At 34.0% G+C, this 26,453-nt stretch overlaps 1 protein-coding gene across 1 annotated transcript; it reads right to left on the bottom strand.

Moving 5' to 3' along the window:
- Window positions 1-955: 955 nt before the first annotated feature.
- LOC141453119 (probable salivary secreted peptide) lies at window positions 956-4,696 on the bottom strand. Its single transcript, XM_074125880.1, has 4 exons — window positions 4,375-4,696; window positions 2,310-2,520; window positions 1,396-1,495; window positions 956-1,296 (listed from the first exon to the last, which is right to left on the bottom strand). The coding sequence occupies exons 2-4, from the start codon at window positions 2,435-2,437 to the stop codon at window positions 1,033-1,035; spliced, it is 492 nt and encodes a 163-aa protein (XP_073981981.1). The 5' UTR covers window positions 2,438-2,520; window positions 4,375-4,696; the 3' UTR covers window positions 956-1,032.
- Window positions 4,697-26,453: the final 21,757 nt, after the last annotated feature.

Here is a 26,453-nt window from a genome sequence, read left to right as displayed (position 1 = left end):
TCCTCACCTAACTTTTCTCTTACTTCACTTTGTTAAGACGGTTGAATAGTTTTTATACATTTTAATCTTGTAAATTTAAAAAGTACTTTTTTACAAATTATTTGAGGTGGAGGTGGTGGAATGGCTTTAAATTGCCACTTTTTTTTGTATAATGTATGGTGCTATCACTTGGATATAGTGTTGTTCAACAGCTGAGCTATAAGGTTATAAGGTTCGAGCCTTAAGCGCTCGAGCTTTCAGGGTTCAGTGGGTGGTTCGAGTTAGAGCTCGAGCTGAAGCCTCACAGAGAGCTCGGTGAGCCTCCAAGGCTCAGCTCAAAAAGGCTCGAGCTTTTTTTTTATATGAAGCATTTTATTTATACTAATTGATAAATTCATTTCTTAAAATAAAATCAACTTATAGCAGCTAATGAATTTTTCAAACACATTTTTGTATAAATGAATACAATAATTTCGTTGCTCATTGAAATTGATTACTCGTCATTCCTTAAGAATTTTAAAAAGCTTGCACTTTATAACCCTCTAAACCTCCAGGTTTATGAGCCTCCAACTTGAGTTTCACGGTTCCAGCTTCGATGGCTATAAGGCTCGAGTTTTGAAGGCTCAAGCTGTAAAGGCTGTAAAGGTGGACCTCAACTGAACAATACTACTTGGATAAATGTTTCAAACGGGGTTAAAAGTGTTGTTAAGATCGATTAGGAAGGGAATATCTTGCCGGAAGTACAGTGCTACTCAATGAGTTTACCGTTTTTGAGATTTTGAAAATGGTTTCATGGAGTTCTGTAAACTTCCGGTATACTTTACATATTTATAACTTTTTGTTTAAATTATTTTTTTTTTCGAGAAAAGTACGTTTTAGGTCAATATATTCAGGTAAAAGGTTAGGTAAGAACACCTAACTGGGTGAATGAAACACTGTTTCCGGTATTCATAAATTTAAAAAAAAAAAAACACCGTTTTAATTTTTTGCATTAATTTATTCCATAAAATATATAATACAAATTAGCGAAATCAAAATTCATTGAAGACAAAATTATTCTCCATCATGAATAAAAACCAAAGTGAGGAATGATTGAATAAAAACGGAGCTTAGGATCGGCCATTGGTAGTTAGCAAACGATGATGATGATGATGCACTGCTGAGATAGATTTGATCCTTTATGCCATAGACATTGATTTCAAACAGAGACGATCCATTGATGGGTGATTGCAGATGAATGGAAACAAAATTCATGCCATAACCGCCGGATGTAATATGCGCACATCCGCCTTTTTCATCTGTTTTTGTGTCGGTTATCTAAAAAAAAACACAAATCAAATAAAAAAACAAAGTTGTCCAATTATTATTGATAAATACAATAAGATAATAATTAGCTGGTGAAGATAAAATTGGTACCTGAATACGTGTAATTTTGTAAGGTGCGTTGGACCATTTCACTTCACGTTCATTGATACCATTATTGGTTGTTAATCCAATTACGCTGTTCATCACCATACTGTAATTTTAAAGCCCATTATTATTTTTCAAAAATTTATCAAAGTGGTAAATTTGAATTTTTGTTTATCAAAGTGGTAAACCGCCCGAACCGATTTCTCCTTAAAATGTATAATTTCACGTACGAATTTTTCCAATAGCATTAAACAGCTAATGTGGCCATATTTTTCGCTTAAACATTAAAGAACGTGCTAAACCCCACTGAAGGACAGTTGTATAAGAGTTGATCGCCCAAAAAACTGCACGAAAAAGCGTAATGTTAAAAAATATCCAACATTAACAATTGTTTTTTTGATTTTTTATCTTATAAAAGATATTAATTCTAATTTTTTTTTTTTTTTTAATGTAGGGCATATCCTCTTTTATAAGTGTAATTTTTTGCAACAACGTAGACTTCATAGATCTACGTTGTAGATAGTGAACGAGATGTCATTCGATTCAGAATTTCATTCTAAATCAACTTTAAGAAACATTTTCCTGCCCAGCTTAAAGATAACTTGGTGAAAGGAATGGAGGGAATTTTCCCAATTTTCTTTATTTTTGGCAAGGACTGGGTTTTTCCTGCAAAACTTTTTCGCTTTAAAAAAGTTCTCTTCTCTATAGTTTTTTTAAATACATTGAACTTGTAGACTCCAGAACTGAGTCATACACAAATCACAGTGAATGGTGGAGGAGACCTCACAGTCCAAATTTTACTTAATGATCTTGAGGAAGAAAGGACAAGAAGGAAGAGATTTAGGGTTCTGCGACTCACTCATTCTCTCTCTCTCTCTCTCTCTCTCATAATACTGACTGATAGAAACCCCACACTATACCTGTCACCTGGAACTCTGGAGCCAATAATCAATGGCTCTTTATTCCTGCGAACACATTCCTGGAAGACAACCGCAAATCCATGGATTAAGGTCACCGCTGACACTAGACATAACAATGTGGAGAACATTTTATTTTAGATTCGATTCTTTGTGCTTGATTCGTTCTTAGTTTCTTTTCGCTTTCTTCCCAGCGATGTTTAAGTATCTGATTCTGGAAATTGAAATGCAATGATGTTATCAATAGCCAACATTTCAAACTGACTTCTTACTTTTTTTGACGTGAATACGTCTTTAAATTTGCTATCCTATGGAGGCAATCCAAAAAACCTAATGATAACAAAATCGGAGGATACAGTTTGGCATTATAGTTTCGAATCTATCGTCTACATCCAAAAGTAAATTGGACCACTGATCAAAGAATCAAAGAATTCATTACGATTAGCGAGGACTATGACGCATCGCACGCGGTGAAGAGGGAAGCGCCGCCATTTTGAGATCATTTTGCTGCGTATCGAGATTTGCAATTATTATAACTTTTGACTCGGAGAAGCTACGATGTTCGTATAAGTTTTAATCGTCAGCTGTCGTCACAATCTATCGATTACATAAAAAACATTAGTGTAAAATAGTGACAGTGAATATAATAAGGTGTTAGAATAAAAAAATATATAATGTCGGCCTATACGCGTCGAAAAGCCAAAACCAAATACAGAGATCATATACGGTTGGAAAGGGCTTCTCAAGAACAATCGAATGGTAATAATAAAACACCATATGACCGAGTCAAGCTGTGCCGGGAACGTAAAAGAATAAATGCGGCCGAGCGGATCAACGACGGTGTCAGAACAACTGCAGCTGGGGCCGGTTGAAATTATGCAAGTGGATGATGAAATCGCTTCTACATCGACAACGGACTGTATAGGCATAGATTGTGTTCGATCGTCGATTTGTTTCCTTGATTTCATCCTAAATACATAAATAAAAATATTTTATATAAAAAATGTAACCCGTTACGTAAACGTATTCACGTACAACACACGGCCGTGTCCATGACACAGTCACAGTTTTTTGCTCTTTTTTTTATTTGAAACAGTGTTCACAAGCAAACATATCGTACATTCATACCGTCCATTTTCTTAAAACCAATCAGTCCACGTGAACATGGTTATTTCCGGTGTTAAATCGATCGTAGTAGAACAAAAAAATTTGTAATCAGTAATTATTTGTTTGGAAAGTACTCTCAATAAACATTTACCTTGCGAACTAATTACTTCAGAATGTAAACATTTGGATCGTCATCAATGTTTTTTTGTGTCCAAGTTTATAATTATTATTTTTTTGCTTAATCTCATTTACATATTACGTACAATATTATCATTATCTTTCTCTTTAATGCAATTATGTTAATATTTGCTTAATTAATAATAAATCATTCAATGATCATTTACAAGAGTTACAGTAATCTGATTGAAATTATATTTGTTTGTGGGAAGGCTTGCGTGACGCCATGAATAAATATATCAGTTTTATTTTCATATATGGGAAATCCTATACACACAGAATATCCTGATTACGTCATAAAGATAGCATGTGGTTGGTTATTTTATACTGTTAGTTTTAATTATGAAGTAAAAGGGAAGGGAATTAGCTGAGTGATTCTGAACGCGGATATCCCGGCTGAAGGTCTCGGTGGCGCTGTCTGTAACGACAGAACACTGTCCTGAGGCCGGCCATACACTGGGGGGGGGGAAAGCTGCAAAACCAGCCGGTTTTTAAATGACATGTATTTAATTTTTTGTTTTTGTATCAAAATAATAAATCAAGGAACAAATCAGATAATATTATTACTTTTATAGGTTTCATTCAATCGCCCCACAACTACGACTACCCCCCAAAAACGATTCCCAAGAATAAGTATTGTAATTCGGAGCTGGAGTAATCAAAACTAAAGAACTACTTTAAGTAACCAGTTAAGGGAGTAGACACTTGGTTAATGTTCAAACTATACCAACTATAAGATCAATTTAAGGGTACACAATAACAAAAGAAATACAATATTACTTACTTCTTTTTGAGTAGTTAGTAACTGTAGTAATAAAAAGTAGTTAGACAGTTCAGCGTAGACTATCTACTAAATTAAACTGAACAAACTTGGACATTGTACTCGCGCTAGTGCTGACGAATATTCTCAATTTAAATAATAAATTTGACAAACTAGATTATAAATAAGCATAGAAATGTTTTGTTATTTTCAGTTTTTCAAATAATGAATATTTAAATGTATAATTATTATTATGTAGGTTATTTAACGAAATTTACTAATCACCAAGGCTTTTCAGAGTAAATCCTACTCACAACACTGCCTTAGAACAGTTCTAAAATGAATAACCTTGGTTAAAAGTTAAAAAACAAAAGTTATAGCCTTATTGGTTATGTGCTATTAACTGAAAATTTATGGCAGCCATAAAGTTTGTGGTGCATAATAGGTTGTACTAAAACTGTCTTTTCAGTTACAACCTTTTTTTATTTCTCTATATTCATGTATTTGGAATGTTTCGGATCATATAGATTATTATTTGGTGTTCAAATCTAAAATATATTTCATACATTTACTGGTATGGTAAACAGATAAAGTATATTAGTCAATCAGTAGGATGAAAATAGCCATTTCAGTCGTGATACATTTATTCTGCCGAGTTTTCGACCTAGGGACTAGGTCATCTTCAGGGCTAGTTTACAAAGTAATATTTTTACATTACAGGGTTGGTGTGTCTTCTGTCTTGTCTGTTTATGGACAGTATTCTGCCGAGCTTTCGACCTAGGGACTAGGTCATCTTCAGGGCTAGTTTACAAAGTGATATTTTTATCTTACAGGGTTGGTGTGTCTTCTGTCTTTGTCTGTTCATGGACTGAAGACAGGTCGAAAGCTCGGCAAAATAAATGTATCACGACTGAAATGGCAATTATTTTTTCATTCTATTGAAACTATGAATCAGTCACCAAAAAGAATGAACAACAATTAGTCAATCAGTCAATAATATCTCGAACAATACAAAAAATTATGTGCCATTTCCTAAAATCTCTGTTCCTGCTCCAAAAATTCCCAACACTGTTTTGAATCTTCCTCAATTCCTTGAACTTTTTTTTGGGGGGCATCCAAAAAAAATCCATTTTCAAGAGGTCATCTGAAGTCGACAGTAAATTTTGAATTTTCTACTTTTTGCAGTCTGCTGCTGACAGCATCTGCTATTTTTCTTCCAGAAATCCATTCTTCATCGCTACCAATTTTGGTGGCTTTTTTTGATCCAAAATTTTCATCTTTTCTTTAATTTGGAGACCAACTTCTTTGTTCTATTGTTGGGAATTTAACATTCCGAATCATATTTCATCATTTTCATTAATTTTCATCCATATCATTATTTGTGATACCCCATTCTTTTGAGAGCTAAATTCTAAAATATTTCAAGTCCTCATTTAATCGAGATAGCATGTTTATGATCATTCAGGCAATTAAAAACCTGCCTCCGTCTAGCCTACCCAAAGACCTAGCCAGCTGATACGGTACTCTCTCTCAAGACAGGACAACTTCCCACAAAATGGGCCACATCTTCAACGTTCTTCTTTGTTGCAATGCTCACTAACATATCCCGTTTCAGATACTACTGGCATTTGTAGTTCACAGATAACATTTCCCCTCTCGGTCCCATGATGATAGTAAGGTCTTATTACGTTTTGGGAGTTAGTTATTATCACATACATAATGACGCACCGATATCATCTACATTAAATATGGTGTACAATTTTTTAATATAGCTTTGGCTTAGAGGACAGTAATTTGTTTAATGCAGTCAAATAATCTAGAATTTAAAAGAACGCTGGGCAACAGAATCCGTAATGTAAACTTCCAAAAATGTTGTGTAAAGAACTAGAAGTAGACAATTGCAGTATGTAACGTTGAAATCTCCATCTAATCTCGTTACCATCTACGCTATTAATCTACACTGAATTATTAGTCTAGCTCGGAGTTTTTTAAGTTGGGTTAATGTTGTCAATGTTTTGAAGGGAAGTATTGTTATCATTTCTCACCAGTGATACCAATCTCAATACTTTGGCTGTAGATTTATAAAAATTCTTGGACATATTTTACAAACAACATAGAGCTTCCATTTTAGAAATGGTTTAGTTTATATTGCTTGGGCTGCTATTAAACTTTGGTATATGTTCAGAAGTTTTATCTCAATTCAAGTTTTCACAAGTTAAAGGTAAACTTTAGGGAGGTTGCTTAGACCCGAGGCAGTATTCTTATCAGTTGAGCCAGCTTATCACGCACATATAAAAAAACACAAGTTCATATGAATACCTAAGTATTGTAGCTGTTTTTGATATAAAGCAAGCAAATTTTTCCATTCTTCCTTCTTTGTTTTTAGAGATAAAGAAATTCTATTGAAAATGCGAAATCTTCTATTTTGGAAGTTTACCCTGAAATATTCGTTCGAGGTTCCGTGAGGCGGAAAAAAAGGGTTTTTATAAATTGGGTTTCCGTTTACAAAAAGTCTCAAAGATGAAAAATTGCTGGAAGTTAAAACTTTACAAGTTTTTTGAATCCATCCCTAAGTGGACCCAACTGCAACTTAACGTGCAAAATCTCACAATCGGAGGATCCATTGCACCGAATTTGTTTTTCCAGTTCTTTCCCCAGAATTTAGGGAGCTTCTGGAGGGGAATAGTATGTGGTTAGTGTTTCCTCTTTAGAACCAGGTCAGTTTGATGTACGGTACAGTTTCTTATGCACTGCCTCCGCAAGGGGAAGTAGATAGGCTGCTTCTTAGGAGATTGTTGCCCCCGCAGGGCCCACTTTTATCTGCACACATTTCAGACTCCATGCTAGGGACCTCAAGAGAGGGGAGGCAAGCTGTCTTTCTCGCAAGTTCGCCGTGTCGGCTCTAAAGCGGTATCCTGGACGCTGAAGCTAAAGATGATCGGCGGGCTTCAGAGGACTAACACTAATCTTTGGTTCTTGTTTCACCTAGATGAGGGTGGTCAAACGATAATCCTAGTCTGACCTAGGGGGTGAGGATAGCGTCGGCGGGTGTCTGACTATATCTTCTATGATAGCCTACCCTAGAACACCTGCCGCTTCTTAGAGGATGGTGGCTACTACTGAGATCCAATAAAAGGGGTTGAAACTAGGCTACTCTCAAGCGCGTCATTTACATGTAATTTCCAGTTTCAGGATAATGTTAGCCAGAATTCAATAAGTTTTTTAAAACCAAAGAGTTTTGCCGAAGAATGGTTGTAAAAGTGTCCATGCAAGTTTTTTTTTAAACAATCGAACCCAAAGGATAATAGGAACACATCCCGAAGGAGAGTGATGATCCTCTTCTCATCTGGAACAAAAAACGAAAATTAATCACTTTCCTTGCCCACAAAAGAGAAATCATCAATCCAAAGAAGCTTTTCCCAGTCCACTGAAGAACAAAGCGCTCTCACCCAGCCCGCCGAGAGCCAAACACAGTTAACCAACTGGATCTTGACAAAGAAATCAAGAGCATGATTAATTCAATTTAAATAAAAAAAAAAAATTGTTCTCGAATTGAGGCCCACACTACAATAAATTTATTTTTTTAAATCTGCTGTAGTCTCTATGCAACAAGGGGCTAAAGTTTGGGAGCCTCTTATACGTGAAGATATGCTAAAAAGGGTATTGCTTCATTTTATACTTACGGTCGTGCTGCAACACTCCTTAATTATTACGTTTTATTAGAAGCAGGTTAATTCAAGTTAATATTCAGATTTCGGAAGTTTATTTAAAAATTAGAAATATTACAATTTTCATTGGACGCTTCGTAATAGTTTTGAGAACAGCGTCTAATTTTAACTTTAAATTTACAACAACTGTTGTCTGGACAACAAAAGACTAATTTATACTTCTATTTTAAAACCCATCTGGGCGTATGGAAATAGAGCTGTGGGGTTCAACCAAAACGCTCCAATCTCCAAAGGATTCAATCGCTGCAATCTATCGTAAACCCTTCATTTTATGTCTCCCAACCTGGACTAAACACACTGGACCTTAACATTCCTTTTGTCACCCAAGTTTGCTAAAACACGATACAGAAAACTCCACTTCAGCCTGCAATCTCATATAAATCCTCTAGCTCAAAATCTTTCTTCTAGAACTCTTCCTGATAACACAGACAAGTCGTCTTAAAAGAGACAGTGGCCTAGTGATCTCCTCTCCAGTGAAGATAGTGGACTAATAGTCTAATGTTTTGGAGTGTTACCACTGAGGTTACTTCTCCACTAATTTACTTCTACTGTTCACTGTTATCATTGTTACTTATAGCGCTAACGCGCTGATTGTAGCGCTATAAACGCAAAAAAAAAAAATTAATGTATTTTGTATTTTGGTTATGTATTCAATTCATATTTTGAATTTAAATTACTTCTTCGTCGAAAATTTAAACTTCCTTTGCTAACTTAATGTAATAATGAGTTCATTATTTCACGATATCAGACATTTTTAATCCTGTTTTAATTTATATAATATCGTGAACCGGAAACGTTTAACAAATTTCGCGTTTAAAATTGAGGGTTTTTTTTTTGTTTAACAAGAAATTTTGAACAAATGAAAAATTGTAACTTTTCACAGTATTTCATCAAAAGTGAGAAACTAACAATACTGGACGGAAGTGTAAAAATCAATATAAGATAGGAAATGAAATACACAGAGAATGAAGATCAAAGCGAAAGACGATACTAAACGTAGCGCAGAAGGACTTGATAATGGAGGCAGCTGAAAAATTGGCGCCGACCGGTTATTTAGAGCTATGTAAAAGTCATTCTCATTTGAAGCCTTTTAAAAGCAAGTTAAATTTGCTTTGCCCGTTAGCTGTGTGAATACTTTCATCTGTGCCAGTCCACTGAATCAGTTTGCGAGATTTTGTTTGGCATAGAGGAAGTAATAAAATCATTGACTGTGTTTGGGATTTCAGCGTTAAAAGATATATTTTGTAATTTGTTTCTTGTAATGGTTAAAAAAAGGAGTAAAGTAAACGTGTTACTGTTCTATTGGGTAGGCTTTACGTCCAACTACCAAATTAGGTGTCGAGGACGGGGAGGCTATTAGTAAACATACTTTACTATTTTCTCATATTAACCATTAAATAAAATCCAAGACCTAGACCGGGGGAATCGAACCCACTAAACCAACAATACATCTTAGCATTGCGGGTATAGCCTATAACCGCCTAACATACTTTACTATAAATTTCTCATATTAACCATTAAATAAAATACAAGACCTAGACTGGGGGAATCGAACCTTCTAAACCAGCAATACATCTTAGCTTTGCGGGTCTAGCCTATAACCCACCTAACATACTTTACTATAAATTTCTCATATTAACCATTAAATAAAATCCAAGACCTAGACCGGGGGAATCGAACCCACTAAACCAACAATACATCTTAGCATTGCGGGTATAGCCTATAACCGCCTAACATACTTTACTATAAATTTCTCATATTAACCATTAAATAAAATACAAGACCTAGACTGGGGGAATCGAACCTTCTAAACCAGCAATACATCTTAGCTTTGCGGGTCTAGCCTATACTATGTTCGGCTACCGTGGCGCCTTATTATGGCTGTACATTACCCTTAAATGACACATTAGAGATAAGCAAAACTCAACCACTACCATATTCTGGTGTAAGAAGAATTCTCAAATGTTAAATGTTTCAAATAGTAGTTAATCGCTGAAATAGCGCTGATCTGCTACTTCATGCAGATCTAATGAAATCATAAAGCAGCCCATTTCACTCGCGGTAGGAATCAAGCGCACGTTCTTCGCCATACCTTAGAGGATGCTGGACTTGACGGCTCCTCAAAGATATAAAAGAAGGTGGGGGGGAAATAACCAAGCGTCCCATAAATCCCAAGATTCATGACAAGAATTTTATTAGCGAACGTCACATTTATTCGGCAAAGAGCCTGTGGAAGGAGTCATTAAACGCCCTAGTGCGTTCTATTGGGGGAACCCAGTTGGTCATTATCTAACCAACCCTTTCATTAAGGGCATAAACTTTACTCAGCTGTCTGCCCTTTAAAATGAAACAACTGACGAAGCAATTGAAATGCCAAATTCAAGTAAAACATTACTATGTATATAATTTTTTATTAACCATTTTAATGGCAGCCATTATTTTCTTTGTATAATTCTAACATTTATAATTATATTATTACAAATAGTAAAAATGCCATGTCTTATTAAACTAGAAGACCCAGTTTAAAAATTAAACTGCTACGTGTCTTGAACATTGAACAGACTTACATATAATTTCATTAGGGGAATAGCAGGGTAATAGTGTTGAAGAAATTAAATTTAATTATAGCTAGCTATATTATGAACATTAAACAAGGCTTATTATTATATAGGCTTATTCCATTATATAATAATTATTCTTACTGCTTTTTTTAACAATTATTTTAATGTTCGGCGAAGGTGAAATCGTCCACTCTACACTATTTCAGAGAACAATCGCCGAACACTGTTCCAATTAACTGTAGACACTTAGAGTAAGCCTACAGTCGTCGAGAGGGATTATCTCTGATGGATGATGAGGAAAATTAGATCATTGCTGATGGTATCTGGAGCAGGAACAGGTTATTATAAGGGAGTGGTTTAGCTTTGAATGGATTTGAAGTGATGGCTGTTGAAACGCTTATATGGGCTCCCAAAACTGAAATCCTTAGGCTCAAATTCGTTTTAAGGTATTATTTTACTGCGGGACTTTGATATTTACTCTTAGTTTCGAGCGTTTGACTGGATAATAACGCTTTTTCATTTCGTTTAATGTCAATGTTTTAGTGTGGGTTCCAGGCGAAGCGTTTGTCTCTGTAGCATCCTAGATAATTCACTGAATCCCAAATATAACCATGGGAAATGTGGGAACCAATTTCCAAACTTAAGGAGTGCCATCAGTTGAAAAAGATTATGAACCAATAGCCATTAGTTTACATTCTCCGGTTAGTGAGGTTTAGTGAGGGTCACTGGAAAAAGTAAAAAAGTAAAGAACAATGCCAATTTCAGTCATGAATGCCAAATTCATTGGAATCAGTCACCAAAATCAATGGAACAATACTTGCAAAAAGTTACATTTTCTACAATTTTGGTCAAAACAGTAAAATTTTCTCCATTCTTTACGTATTCCTTAAGTGTACATGTTCATTTTAAACATTTTTTTCTACAAAAATTCCTAGGTCTTCTAGGAGAAGAGTGGGATTAAGATTCACTCTAAAGAACCAGTTTAGTAAAGTGTCCCAATCAGCTGTCTGTATAATGTTAACGCGTAATCAACGTTTGACTACAATTCCAAAAATTAAAGAAAAACGAAATGACTAGAGGTTCAAATCCACTGAACTGAAGTTTAGCTATTTTTTTTTTTTTTTTTTACGTGTAAATTGATTGATCTTTTTTCTTTGGTTTTTCTCGTTCTAAAATGCCAATTCTGGGTATATCAACGATTTCGACTACCTTGTGCAGTTTTAATTAGAATAAAATTTCATTATTCTTGATGCATGATTTTTTTATTCTGGAAGAATCTTGTAGGGAAATGTTTTATTGACTCCTTTATTTGTCCTTCTCATCGATGCGGATGGGTTATCCCTCTGGCATGGCCATATGCTCTCTCCCAGACTTTCATTAGCATCATTGGATGGCTACAAGAGATATATCCCAACCAAGAGAACTTGTTATAGTCGTAGAATCGAAAAATAATCCTTGCTCTCTATCCCTGATTGGGCTAACTGCTATCTGGAGGATGTCATTAAAATAACAACCGGGATATGCAAGAAAAAAAGGACAATTTAAATTTAAAAGTTCGGCAGTATATTTGCGTAATGACAGACAAAATTGATTTGACTGGGTTGATCGTCAAAAAAAGTGCACAGAAAAAGCTGTAACGTTGAAAAACACCCAACTTTGATAATTTTTTTCTCTTTTTCTATAAAAGATAAAATGCCCAAATTTTCTTTGGCAAATCCTCCCTTATAACCGTAATGCAATAGTTTTTCTTTTTAAGAGTTCCAGCAGTTTGGGAGTAAACGAAGGGAAAAAAATTTAGGGCAGAGAAAAGCCTTTCTCTTTTCTCTTTTTCCACATCAATCCTGGAAATCCCTGTAGAAGACCTGCTACGCTGGTGGCTAAGAGCTCTACCTCCACTAATTACACTCATCTCTCCTCAACTGTGCTAGTAAATACCTTCATCTCATTCACTATCTATCGCCTGCTTACTTCTCATTCCTCACTTGTAATTGTCTGATTGACTGATCATCTGATTGGACCAAAATGATGATCTAGTGGTTTACCTTAAAGAAATTGAGGAAATTCTACTCTTTCAACTGAATTTTCACAAATATGTACATTGAGCACCTCAAATCTAACAATATTTGGAATCTGATAAAATTTACTTCCTTGGAATTGATTGCTAAAAAACTTGCAACATTTTTTTTATTATTAATTTACTTTCCTTTTATTTATATTTTTTACTTTATTTATTTTCACAACTGCAATATATTTGTGCAATAAGTGAAGCTGATACATGATAATAGAATAGCATGAGGGGAGAATTCACCCATTCCCAAAGAAAACTCCCAAAGAGGAGTTCACTATTGCACACTGGCTATTCACTTCATTTAGAAGATCGCGCATGGCCAGCTGCGCTTCAACCGCCTGGGAGGATTTCCTGGTAGAGTAGTAAGTTTGGGATACTAGTGGATTAGGGTGTGAGGTGATTGATTTGTGGAATTTACCGTAATGGGATCTTATAGCTTCTGTAACATGAGGAACAAGGAAATCTCGGTGCAAGGTATGATTAGAAACAAAGTAAGGGTAGCATTAGCAATTCGACGGAGTGTTTTTGACTGAAAGGATTAGATTCTTGTAGATATTGGAAGCTTTGGCTGAGCCCCAAAGTTCCATTCCGCAAGTTCAGGCAGGTTTCAGTATCATAGTGTATAAGATAAGTCATTTATTCTGTAGTGAGAGTTTAGATCTTTTGCTGAGAATTAAAGATAAGAGTTTGAATCGTTTGTTTAGTTCTTTCTGTTAGAGCCTAGTATGTGGATTCCAGGTTAGGCGTTTGTCCATGAAGAGTCCTATGTCTGTTCACACAATCTGTTGTAGGAAGAGGAGTATTATTATTTATTAAAAACAAAAAGATTCTAATATTTTATATTTCTTTAATAAAAAAAAATAACGTTTAACAATATAGTCTGTTTACAACGTTTTGTGAAAGTTTGGCCATATTTAATCAAGAAAAAACCGCAAAATGGTTTGAGGCCGTCAATGAAAGAGCTACTTTCCATAACCAATAGTTTGGTAAACCACCAGAACAGGGTAGAATCACTGTTGAAATGTGGTCAAAATCATCTCCTATAATTTCCTGGCATAACTAACCACATCAGAGAGAGAGAAATTCCTCTCTCTCACAGTAACTCTGGACTCTGGGAATCCACAGCCAAAGAAATAGGATTTAACTATCCGTGGAATTGGCTAATTAACATACGTCTAGTAATTAAATACCTTTTCCTAATATTTGGAATACCCTAATTTGTGAAAGGAATTACATGGGTCTAATAATTAGAAATTGTCCCACCTTGGGTATTATTGTTATTGGGGCATGGGGCGGGTGGTTTTCCTCAGGCACTGCTGCCGTTCAGGCTTTACCAAGATATCCTTTTAAAAAATAAGAGTGGTGAACTCAGCTCCATGAATTCCTTGATCTTAACCTCGGTAGCACGCGCTCATTAGATGTACGTATATTAATGAGGTTTTTTCCGTAGAGAATTCGCCTTCATTTATGTAAGTCTGAAACCAGTCAGAGATACAAAAAACATGAGCTCTAAGACGGATATTATCAAAGATATTATCCGGTGCTGCCAACCTAAACATATTCTCATCTCCTATGACTTCTTTCTCCTCCTTCAAACTTCCATTTCTTATTACTTAAGAATCATATACTCCCTCCTCAAGATATTCACATAATAACCAAATTAACATAATTCCTTATTGACCCCTTAAGTGGGGCCATCTTTATAGTCTATTCCCAGCTCAATTCCAAACAGATCGTGCTTGTGGTGGGTTTATTTATTGTGTTTTTTTTTTTTTTTTTTTTTTTTTTTGTAGTTTCAACAAACTACAATTATCAATCAAACAATTATTACTTATCGATGATTTTTATCAATCGCAGCACGCATATTTTTATTGGTTCTACAATTTTCTGGCATAACTAGGCCAGACCTCATTGGCACTCAGTGTCTGTAACAATAACCACATGCAACAGATAAAATCAACGAAATATCGCTGGATAATTATAATAATAATTAAACTAACCACATTTTTCAATTATTAATTATTCTTATATACTTATGCATTATAATACATATACACATATATATTTATGTATATAAGATATGTATAAAATTAAACAAAATTAGATTATAATTTTTTAAATTGATTAAACAAAGAAAAAAAGCATTAAAAACCTAATAACCTAATCTGTAATCAGGACACATGGATTTCTCCAGTAATTACAGCTTTTCATTAGGGAAATTAAAAAAAGAGGGGAGAAAAGCAACATTAGGAAAAATTTTGTTTCTATATTGAAACAGTTGTATAAGGGTTGATCATCAAAAAGTGCACGAAAAAGCATAACATTGAAAAACACCCAACTTTGACAATTTTTTTCTCTTTTTCTATAAAAGATAAAATTCCCAAATTTTCTTTATAATATAGGGCTAATCCTCCTTTATAACTGTAATTTTTTAGCAATAACTCAGATCTAATAGGTTTCGAGAAAACGTTGAGCAAAGATGGTAGTTTCAAAAATTGTTCTTAATTTTCTTCTTCTTCTTGTTACAATTTTCTTTGGAAACAACGTTGTACCTAAAACCGTGAACTAATTTTCATGAATGAGACGTGGTTTTTCCAAGAATATTTGGTTTTTTTAAGGGGGAGGTTCTTTGGAGACCACAACTGCAAGGAGTCTTTTAAAATATCTCTCAAAGTGGTAGATAGAGTTCTGATCTTAAGGGAGTTTCACCCTTTGACTGTTTCTATTGTATGCTTCTTGTTGCTTGAAAGTAAAATTCTTCTCTAAAGTAAAACTTCTGAGCTAAATACTAACAGAATAATCCTTTATTTAAAGGCTCTTAATCTTCTTTTACAGTTTAAAATTTATTTTTAATAATTTTTGGATTAAATTAAATAGTTCGCAATGATTCCTGCTTAAACCATCTTTTATTTTAATTATGACTTACATTAAATAAATTAAACAGCGTTCGGAGCTCCAGTCACAGTTAAGAACGCCAAATTGACTCGCCAATAGCTTCTTAAAACTTCTTGTTTCCTGTATCCCCACCAGATGTTACCATCATCATACGATGATCCTTTAAGCTCATGGTCAGAACACAGACTACTCATCAGCAAAGAATTGGCTTAATATTTATTTCCCAGACTCCTGCAGCCGATTCTTCCTTCTTCATCTTCGATCTTTGGTGGTGTGTCATTCCGTCTTTGTAGATCCTACTGCTTCATAGACTACTACTTGGTTTTCTTTCAATAGTTTTCCATAGAGCCAGCTGAATTCTAACTTGGGCCACTGACTTTTGTGCGGCTTCTTTTCCCGTCCATTTCTATGGCTGTTTCTTGACCTAAAATAAAACCTTTGCCCAAAACCCTACGAAATGGATAATCCTCTGGGCGTATATTACTAAATACGGGCCACAAACTCGCTGACAGAATGCTGGAAACAACTCGTACAATTAACCCTGCTCTTAATATCCAAACACAAGCAGCTGAGAACTGTTCCCAGGTGTGTTCTCTCTCGTTTAATTCCTGCCCATCGCTACTGCTGCCTCCAAGAGACGGCGAGGCACAAATTTCATTGCCCTTCCCTAATCAGCACTAGATTTACATAACTTCCATCTTCTACATCTCTTCTTCCTTCTGTTATAATTTACATCTTCCTTCTCTAAAATTGTAAATACCATTATCTTTATTAATCTTCTTTAGTTAAGATTTATTTTAACAAAGTTCCGCCTGAGTCTACTTACTTTCTTTTTGTGTTTTACTTACAGATTTAAAGTCTATTTTATGCAAGTTCAACTATTACTTTTAGTCACTGCAGGATAAAACATTCCATTAATTTTTTCTCCCCAGCTGTTCTTACTGAACGTAATTTTACGTAATTTTTTTTAGATTAAACAATTTTAGTTTCATAATCGAAATTATTTATTGGTACTTCTATGGAATTAAGGGTACATTATGGGACAGATGTTATGGGTGTTAGAATGAGTTAGAACTTTAAAAATAGTTGTAGCAGGAAGTCATGCGAGTTTGCGCTCCAGATTTTTAATTTTAATCTGGGATCCCATTAAATTGTAAACCTAGTTATAAAACGGGATTAAAATGTTATTGTTTTGTTATTGTAAAAGTTTTAGCGTAAACAGTTCAATAAGGAATTTAATTTACATAAACTAAAATCAGCGTCTTTTTTGCCCCCGTAAAAGAAAAAGAAAGAAAAAGTTGAAGTCTTGGGACAGATATTTAAACAAAATAAAGAAAAACTCTTGAGGAAAATTTGAAACTAAAAAAAATAAAAAAGAAGGAAATTTGCTCTTGTGAAATTAAACTTAAACTAAGTCGTACGAAAACTTAGGTTTTTTCTTTCCCTAACCTAATTTAAAGTTCGTACCTTTATATTCTTTCAGCTTGTCTACCACAGTTACTTCTTCAATCTACCTTCAAACTGTAATTTCATCGATATGAATTTTACCTTATCAAATAAACATGACATAAATCTGCTTTAACCTAGTGTAAACAAAAAACAAAATATTGTAATATGCATTTTGCATTATATTGTTATAAAATTGGAGTGCAATAATACAGTACTAGTGACTTGGTATGAATGATCCTTCTCGACGGTGCCACCATAGCCGAGTGGTTAAAGACGAAGCCCGCAAAGCTAAGATGTATTGTTGGTTTAGTAGGTTCGATTCCCCTGATCTAGGCCTTGGATTTTTATTTAATGGTTATTATGAGAAATTTATAGTAAAGTTTGTTGGTTAGTTCATCGCCTCTGTCCACGATACCTAATTTGTTAGTTGAATGTAAAGCCTGCCGCCTGAAAAAATGGACATTTCTATGGCAACGCTGAGCTTATCCCAAATTGCTTTCAGTAAACTAAAAATTCCGTTTTGTAAAACAAATTAATTTGGAAAATGTGGTTCTAGGGTGGTTTTTATGTACGGTGTGCCAGATTTGATCCTCTCTTAGCACGTATGTACGATATATGTGTACGAAGGCGTAAGTGAAGTCAAAATCTTTACACCAAACTAATGACTCCACCTCTGATGCTGGATGAAGGTCTGAAACCTTTCAGAGATACAATAAACATTCGTGTTATGACGGATAAAGTCAATATAAGCCTTATCTCTCTTTAAGAGGCCTTGATGGGAAATTTAAATGCCATTTCTGTCAGGAAATTGAAAAATATTATTCATAAATAATAAATTTCGGCTAAATTACAATTTTACTGGGAGCCCCTCCATGCCTCATAATTCGTATTTCGTGATGATGGTATAGATAATTCAGATATTGAGGGAGTTCTTTACGAGAAGTTTTTCTAATATAAAATGGAGAAAAAGCTGCCCTAGAATCACAGCCTAACCACGCTACTCTACTTCTCATCTCAGGATCTCCCTAAATACGAAGTCCTGAGAGGTGTACATTTAATGGGCGAATATTGTTTCCTACACGGACAACCTAGTTCGAATAGTTTTGGAACAAATGAATGTTATGAGAATTTTTTTTTTTTGTGCGAAATGAAGGTAAATTGGCGGAGTTGAGTTGGATAATGTTTGATCAAGAAGTTGATGAAATTAAAGACACTAAGTGAAGACAAAGTAAGAAAGAGGGCGAACGTGGGAAGATTGAATTAGTTTCTATTCTCTGATATTTTGTCTCCAATGTTTCGTTTGATGGAACTCATTTGGAATTTAATCAAGAAGAAGACAGAAATTTCTTGTTTGCCTTATTAAACAACTTTCCTTCTTCAAATTTAAATGTTAAATATTTTGGGTATAATTAACATTTTTTTATGAATCATAGAATTTGATTGAACTGGGATAGTGGAGATTGTAGAATTTAGAGGTTTTAAAGTTCGATTAAATTCTCAGATTTTTATCATAAATTTTTTAGTTTGATTAACGATTAAATTTGAAATTTAGTTCACTAATTAATTGTCACGATTAAAAGTACGATAAATTTCAATCGATTAATGCTGATTAAAATTAAATCAATGAAAAATTTAATTAATTAAATTTATTATTTAATTGTTTTTTTAATCAGTGCCCATGATTTATCTGAATTTTCAGTGCATGCTGGATTTAATGCAGTTGTAAGTTTGGCAACACTGAGTTCTGTGAAGTAAGGTTGCAGTATATAGGTTAGGTTACTTCTAGCTTGGCCGTGAGGTCACATGTCGTGCTTTACTTAGTTAGGAGTGTTCCGTAATCTTTTCTTTATATTTACCTTATTTACGAATAAACTGTGAATCATATCTGAATATATATCTAATGGGCCCGGCCCAACTCTTGTGTTGGCTGAGAGAAATTCCTGAACTTCAGCAATTAGAATCTGGCTGGTTCCTGGCGCCCAACCCATAATCGAATTTCTTCATTGAGGACAATAGGTAAATTGGGGATGCATAGTGTAATCTCGTTATACGTTAACTGCACTTAGTACTGCAATAACTGCACTTTCTCTCAAAAATATGATCATTAACTTGCGAAAGGTTAGTAAAACTTTTGTTTGCACGTTCTATTTCTATTTCAACCACCATAAGTTATAAGCTTTGTTACCTTGGTCAACAGATAGTGCCTTTTAAATCGATTTTTGTTTTTCTATTAAGTCAAAATTTGGGGATTTCTGGATTGATTTTCTAGAGTTATTCGGCCGCCATTTCTTCTTATCTGTGAATAGTTCTTCGGCCTTCTCTTATTACATTACATCATGCAAATATAATAATTAGGTAGTTGATTGTTTGCTAGTTGCCGTAGATTGTAGAAAGTTATTAGTTAATGATAAACTCGATTTAAAACAAATGTTGCAACTAAATTTAATAGTAGATGAAAGATGTGGAATAACTCATCTGTATAGCTCAATTATCTGCCGACTAGTAAGGTAGTATCCTCTCCCATTTTCTCTGCCGTCTCAGTTTCATCCGCCAACCTTTCATTAAACTTAATGAATACAAGAAAATTTAAAATCTCTTAACTGGAAAATAATATTCTGTACACCGGGAAAATTCAATAGTTTTTCCTAAAGTAAATTTGAACAAAGTTTAAATTACAGCATTGTAGATTGAAAATAACCGTCTTAAGATTACCTAAGTTAGTAAAAGTGATACTTACAAAGTGGTATTAAATGAGAAAGTAGGTTTGTGAGATAGAGTATTTTTTTAACTTCAATAAATGCAATTTTTGTGGCATTGCAGTGTGTTTTACGATGTCCGTGACCTGTATATTATATTAGGAATACAATATGTTATAAATTTGAGTAGAATTGTGTTCGTGTTGTGTGTGAGACACCAAGTCTAAAGTTTTGAACAATTTCTGTTATCTAGAAGTACCATTTAACAGAATACGTGCAGTATTTGTGAGTATATAAACATTTTCATAAAAACGGCTACTATGATTTCCTTTGAACTTGATGTACTAAAGCTTAAGAAAGCTCCACAACTTTTATTTGAAATTGTATCCCTCTAATGCTCATTTAAGTGTAATATCCAGCCAATTACTTGTACAACATTGATTGGAATTTAATTCGTAACTTCAATCCCAAATTATTGAATTCTAATTCATTAAACTAACCGAGAGAAAGATTATTGCCAATTTCGGTCATTATTGTTATTATTGTATAAGGGTTTCTTTATAGGCCAAACTGTCGACCTAGGACTATAATCCAAGGTTAGGCTTTGGCCTCCCTGACAGTTCCTCTCCAAGTATCTCTGTCTTGAGCTATTCGTCTCCATTCGCCACTCCTATTTTAAACAGATCATAAGTCTTTACTGCAGCATTTCCTCGGGCGTATATTTTTCTCTTTCTGGAGGAATACCTCTACTGTTTTTTCTCTTGATCATCTCACCTGGTTAGCTGTAGGTTTTTCCTCCATTTTTCCCTGCATTCTGTATTCTTCACATATTAAGCTTTCCCCATCTATTGTTATTGTATTGTCTATTGTTCATTGGTACTTCATGAATTTACTTACATATTTATAATAAAGGTTAGTAATCTATCATCTCATCTGGTAGTCTTTCTACACGTCCAAGCCAGTTTATTCTTATGGAACTATTGACCATATTAACTAATCAGTTTTGATCATTGGCATGATTTGTTCTAAATTACTACTATTCTCTATTATTTCTAGCTTATATTTGATTGTGTTTTGATGCTCTAGAACAGCGTTTCCCAACCTTTTTTTGGCTCGCAGACCACTTGATAGTACGATAAATCATGCTGAATTGTACCACTTCCTAAAAAAGGTTGCATTTCGTGAAATTTGTTATTCCGAGGGGGTTATTTTACTATTATTACCTTTATTTGTGTAGAGATACAATGTATCTTGTTACAAAGGAGTAACATGTTCACTTCATAAACCTTGTAAAGTTTTTAAACAATTAAAAATTGCGTACATGTTTTTCTCTTCAAAATTATTAATTAATTTACAAAGTACTTCTTTAAAGATTATTATATTTGTGCCCAAATCTTCTAAATTCTTTTAAGCATTCAACTACCTGTTAAATGTAATGTTGCTTGGATAGAGCTTACTCATTACAATCAGTCTCTTTTAGAAGATCTTTATAGAGTTATCATTTAAGTTCTGTCACATGATAATTCTAGTAAATTTTCTTTATCTTTTATCGATAATGATGTAGTTTTTCCTAAATTTTCTTTATAGAAGGAGGTTTGAAATCTAATTATCATTTGTGTTTTCGGGTTTTGGGAAAATAGTACTCCATGAAAGACAATTTTAATCCTGTTAAACGTGCTATTATATTTTCTCGTATATCTTAAGACAGATTTACTTTATTCCTGTACATATTAACAACTTTACTGTATAATATTTAATTGAAATATTTTTTATGAAATAGGTAAAAACGTATCTATAATATTTTTATGATTTAATTTTTTTATGTCCGCCATTATTGATTATTTTTCGCGTACCACCAACCAGCAACTCGCGTACCACAGGTTGAGAAACGCTGCTCTAGAATGTTTAATTTTCAGTAGACTTCCCAAGTATGTTATAGATAAGGTTCGCCACTGCTTAGTATTTTGCTCGTAAGGTTGTAAAGTGTAAAGAGATTTAGCTAGGTAAGTAACAATTTGATTTACACCTGTCCTCTACAATTTTCACAAAGTGTTTGTTGCAAACTTCTCTCTCTTTCTCTCCTTAATCTCTTTCTGAGAATGCCCTTTTTCTCATAGCTTCTTTTACATTCTAATACTTTCTCGCAAAATAAAGAAGCTATATTTTCCATCTTTTTATTTGCTAAAGTGGAAACATTTGCGAACAGAAAAATTTAAAACATTTCTTTTCTTCTAATATTTGTACTTTTGTTGTTGTTTTTGCCCCTTAATCTGAAAAAATTTGTAGCTATTTACAAAAATTTTTGTGCATTTTTATTTAATAATGACGGTAGAAACAGAATTGTGTTTTTTACGTACATATGGTCTAGTGACCTCTCCACTTTGTCTTTATCTCCTCTGTCTCTCGCTTCCACCTCAAAAAACCAGAATGTTATTAAATAATTACGTACATGTCTTCTACTTATTTTGGTATTCAAAGTGGGGAAAAAACACACTTCGAGAAGGGAAAAATTCATTGTTTTTTTTTCATGTGTTTTGTTAAAACGTTGTTTATTTTACTAATAATAAAATACGTACGTTTTAATGGTGTTATTCTTGTTTGTTTTGTATACAGAGAATAACAATTTTTTAAATTTCTAAACAAAAAACCTGTAATGTTTACTCACTTGAATCTCTAATCTGCAATCGTTAGCCAATTTTTATTCATTTTATTTAATCAAAATATACAACTGTAAGTTTTTTTAACCTCTGTTATTCAGGAATCAGGGAGACAGTAGAAGGAAGTGGAGTGAAAAAAGAATGTTCATTTATAAATCAAGATTCTACACTCAGTACCTCAACAGCCAGGACAGTAGGCACACCAAACTTTGATGTTAACAATGGAAAACAAGTTATAAGCATGAGGTAAAAATATTTATAACCAAGATACATTTAATCTATTTTCTGTAAAATATGTTCCACAGTCTTTGAGGTTACCTAGTCTCTAGGTTGTAAGCTTGACAAAAAATAATCAAAATTGATACTGAAATTGGCAATTCTTTCATTCTTTCATTTATGCTGTTTAATTTACTTTTACTAATTTTGTTTATTTCGAATTAATTGGGCGAGAATTAAGTTGAATTATGCGTTATTAAAATATACCTTATGAAACCGCCAAAACTTTTCTACTAACCAAAGATGAATGATAAAGGATCAGTAATTAAAATAGATGAATGAAACTAGAATTAAAAATTATATACATTTCTTTATTAAATTAAAAGAAGTGGTATTAATATATCAAATATAAGCTAAGCCACGTCCGGATTATTCTTTACAAATATTTCAAATTTAAAGTTCTAGCAGCATGGCGCGCTAACTCCCTCATTAATCCCTTTGTTATGCATAATTTCCAAGTTTTCCAGCCGACTTTTCACTGTCAAGAAAATTCTCTTCATTCAGTTTACTGTTTGAGAAAAGACTATGTATTAAAAGTTGATTTTTTTTTTTTTTTCTTAAATCTTATTTTAAAGAATAGGAAAATAAAATTAGGTTTTAATATTTTAGAAATTCTCCTCGTTAAAGCGCAGGCTTTATATTTTAGGTTTTAAGTACCCCCCCTGTACTTAAATGGTTTGCTGTAGGAATATGCCTGTAATCGCCTCCAGATGTCTTGTGAGTTAGAGTCGTACCCGTTCTTTTTCTTTCCTGTTACAATAATGGCATTTAGAACAAATAAAGAGTTTGTGGTGGTAACTACAGTCACAGACCGAGAATCATGCTTAGGCAGCTGTAGGCAAGTGTATCACAGTTGTGTCTCTGGCGGTTAGATCTTTCCGTATCTAAGCTTCGATTATCCCTTTTTAAATTGGAGATGTTGTCATTTTTTTTTTTTTTTTTTTTTTTTTTTTTTTTTATTACTGTGAACTTAGGGTTTAGAGTCAGCTAAAACTCTCTGAGCTAAAATTCGAATTTGGAAGGAAAGATCAAGTATTGAAGTTGTAGTAGTGTTATCAAAAATTCTTGTTTAAAAGAATAACATTGAATACAGGGGGTCGGTACGATTTCTTTTGATTGAAAGAAATTGAACAAGGGTTTTACGCTTCAGGTATAGTGATTTTCCTAATCTTGCAGTTTAATTAAAGTGGATTGCCTGGATTAAGAAGAATTGAATCGAGAATTAGTTGGCCCGCTCCCTCCCCCTCCATGACCTAGTTAAGTTTCCATAGAAGTAATATTTTTACACGATTGAGTGAACACTTCCGTCTCCCAATAATCTTGGTTATATTAGCCTGCAATTTCCTTTCCTTTCTCCCACTTATTTTTAACTCTCGCACTCAGACTGGTCCTTTACGCCCACTTCTTCTTCTTCAGCATTACTTTTCCAATATTTCCGAACCATTAGGTGGGTTATATTTCCCTAAGTTGTAGTTGCTTAGGAGATGTTGCAGCGGAGTGCCATCCGATTCGTACGGTTTTTGTAGTATAAAAAAAATTCTCGTTTTGTCACTTTCAAAATTAAATTAAAGAAAGATCACAAATAAGAAACTTTAACACATACTCTATTTGAAATCTGTTTTTTTAGATTCAAAATCAAGTTCAGTTCAAAAAGTTATAATTATTTCTCTTCGCGTATTGAAAAACGGATGTGAACCGCTAGTTGCGCCATAGCATCTGTTTTATTAAATTTATTACAGTATCACAAAATTAGATTGCAACAATCCGTATGTGACTCGTCTACTTAAACAAAACGTTTCAATGCCTGCCACGGTTATTTCGCTGATGACCAAGACTGATGTAAGGTCACTACACCGTTGTAGACAGTCTTCTTTGAGTATCGTCCAGTATTGGATCCATTACTGTTTCAAAATATCTTGAATGGCATCAGTGTCATTCATCACTGTTCAATATTAATAATTCAACAATCTGTAAGTCAGTTTGATCATGCAGGCTGCCCTTTAGAAACTTTACTTGACTCTTCTTTCGTTAATTGGAGTGAAGGAAACCGTAACATTAAGTAATCTTTCAGATTTAAATTAAAATAATTTGTCCTTGTACGTAAATTAAAAAAAAAAAATCTGTTTATAACCTTATAGAAATATACGTGTACTTGATTTAATAGGAGAGTTTTGTCCATCTTTAATGTTGGATTAGTTTTTATTAGAAAATTTAAACGACATAAAGTATTGTTAGAGATAAATATTTCCTTAGTTGAGTACTAGATCTGAGCCTATTGCTGTTCTCCAAGTTTATCTTAACTAAAAGCAAACAGGATATGGTACATTGGACAGCACATTGTGCAAACGGGTCTTAACTTTAATTTAAAGGAAGTTTCCATCCTATTACACAACACTTACTGTTAGATTAACCTCAAGGCAGTGACTTTTAATTGCTGATAAATATTGTTTACTTTCTATTGCCCTTTTCTAATGGGAATTCCCCCTGTCGAGGTAACAAAGAATTTTATTTTAGTTTTACGTGTTTTGAGGTTAGAAATATGTGTGTTTTTTTTAAACGAAACTAATAATTTATAAACAAATTATCTGTTTTTTGAAGAGAGCAAAGAAATATAATAAAAGGTTTCTTGTAACAGACTTTGCCCTTGCGGGCAGACAGAGTATTAGATGCTTAACTCTATTCTACGTACCAGAGGAGGGATTTAGAAACCCACTTGGTATTAGGAGTGGGCAAGCTTGTGTCAAACAGTTTGTACATCCCTTGGCTAGGCCACTCTAAAGCCTGGGATCTGTTAGTCTCAGCAAACACAATTACCACTGAACACTCATTCCCCAGCTGGCCATGTATCCATCTCCATCTAGAGAGGAAAAAAATACTAGACAGAGAAGAGGTCGCCAAGGACAACAATACCGTCCTAAAAAAATAAAAATAAAAAGAGTAAAAACAAGACCCTGGGATAAATTGAAAGAGTGCAAGTAAAAACTCTTTATTTAACCTTCCTTCTTCAAGCAGAGGTCGTTCCACAGAAAAAGGTTCCGAATAGAAGTTGGACCCTTGTCTACCTTGCGCTCTCACTGTCATCAACAGGCCCCATGTTATTGTTGTTTCGCCACTAGAAAAGCCATACCCGATACTGTCTGTTCGCATTTCCAGTGTTAATACCGAGGCTGCATTACTTCTCTTGTAAAATAAAAACCTGATTGAACTTCGCAAGACTTCCACACATGGCAATTATTACTATACTACCTCGCTTCCTCATTTTTTACTTTACATTCTCTTCATTTTATTTGAAATTCACAAAAGCAGAACAATAAAGATCTTCCAAAAGTAATTACGCCGATTAAAGTGGCATAGAAAAAAGTTACCTTGCGGAGAAATCGCGCACTACCTGCGACGCCTCAGATTTTGGGAATTGTAAGAAATAAGTGCTGATAAACTAACGGATAAGCAGAAGAATTTTTTTTTTTTAATGATGGATTATAGATTGTCATTCTTTGCTGTTTTGAAAACATATTATAGAGTTTTGATTATTCCTCCAAGAATTTTAGATTGAAAAGATTAGAGAAGGGTAGATGTTAGAATGCTCGACTCCATACCTGCAAGTTCAAATCTGTGGAATCAGTGACGAAAGCTAAAGAATTGGCCAAGCTTAAATAGCTTAAGACTAAGCCGGACACTGGAGCACAAAAATATAGAAGGTGCCTTAGGCCTCATATCGCAGAGTAGCAATTTTAACACGATTTCAGAAGTTAAAGAAATCGTTTCCTCCAATC

This window comes from Rhodnius prolixus, unplaced genomic scaffold, assembly GCF_049639745.1.
Source record: "Rhodnius prolixus isolate KJV_2025 unplaced genomic scaffold, Rpr scaffold_3, whole genome shotgun sequence".
NCBI lineage: Eukaryota > Metazoa > Arthropoda > Insecta > Hemiptera > Reduviidae > Rhodnius > Rhodnius prolixus.
The sequence above is the reverse complement of the archived record's forward strand: the minus strand, read 5'-3'. Positions and strand labels throughout refer to the sequence as shown.

Coding starts and splice junctions, on each gene's coding strand:
- LOC141453119 (XM_074125880.1), bottom strand. CDS start 2,437: ATGTTCTCCACATTGTTATGTCTAGTGTCAGCGGTGACCTTAATCCAT. Junction 1,496..2,309: donor TCCAGAGTTCCAGGTGACAG/GTATAGTGTGGG, acceptor TTAAAATTACAG/TATGGTGATGAACAGCGTAA. Junction 1,297..1,395: donor ACAAAATTACACGTATTCAG/GTACCAATTTTA, acceptor GTTTTTTTTTAG/ATAACCGACACAAAAACAGA.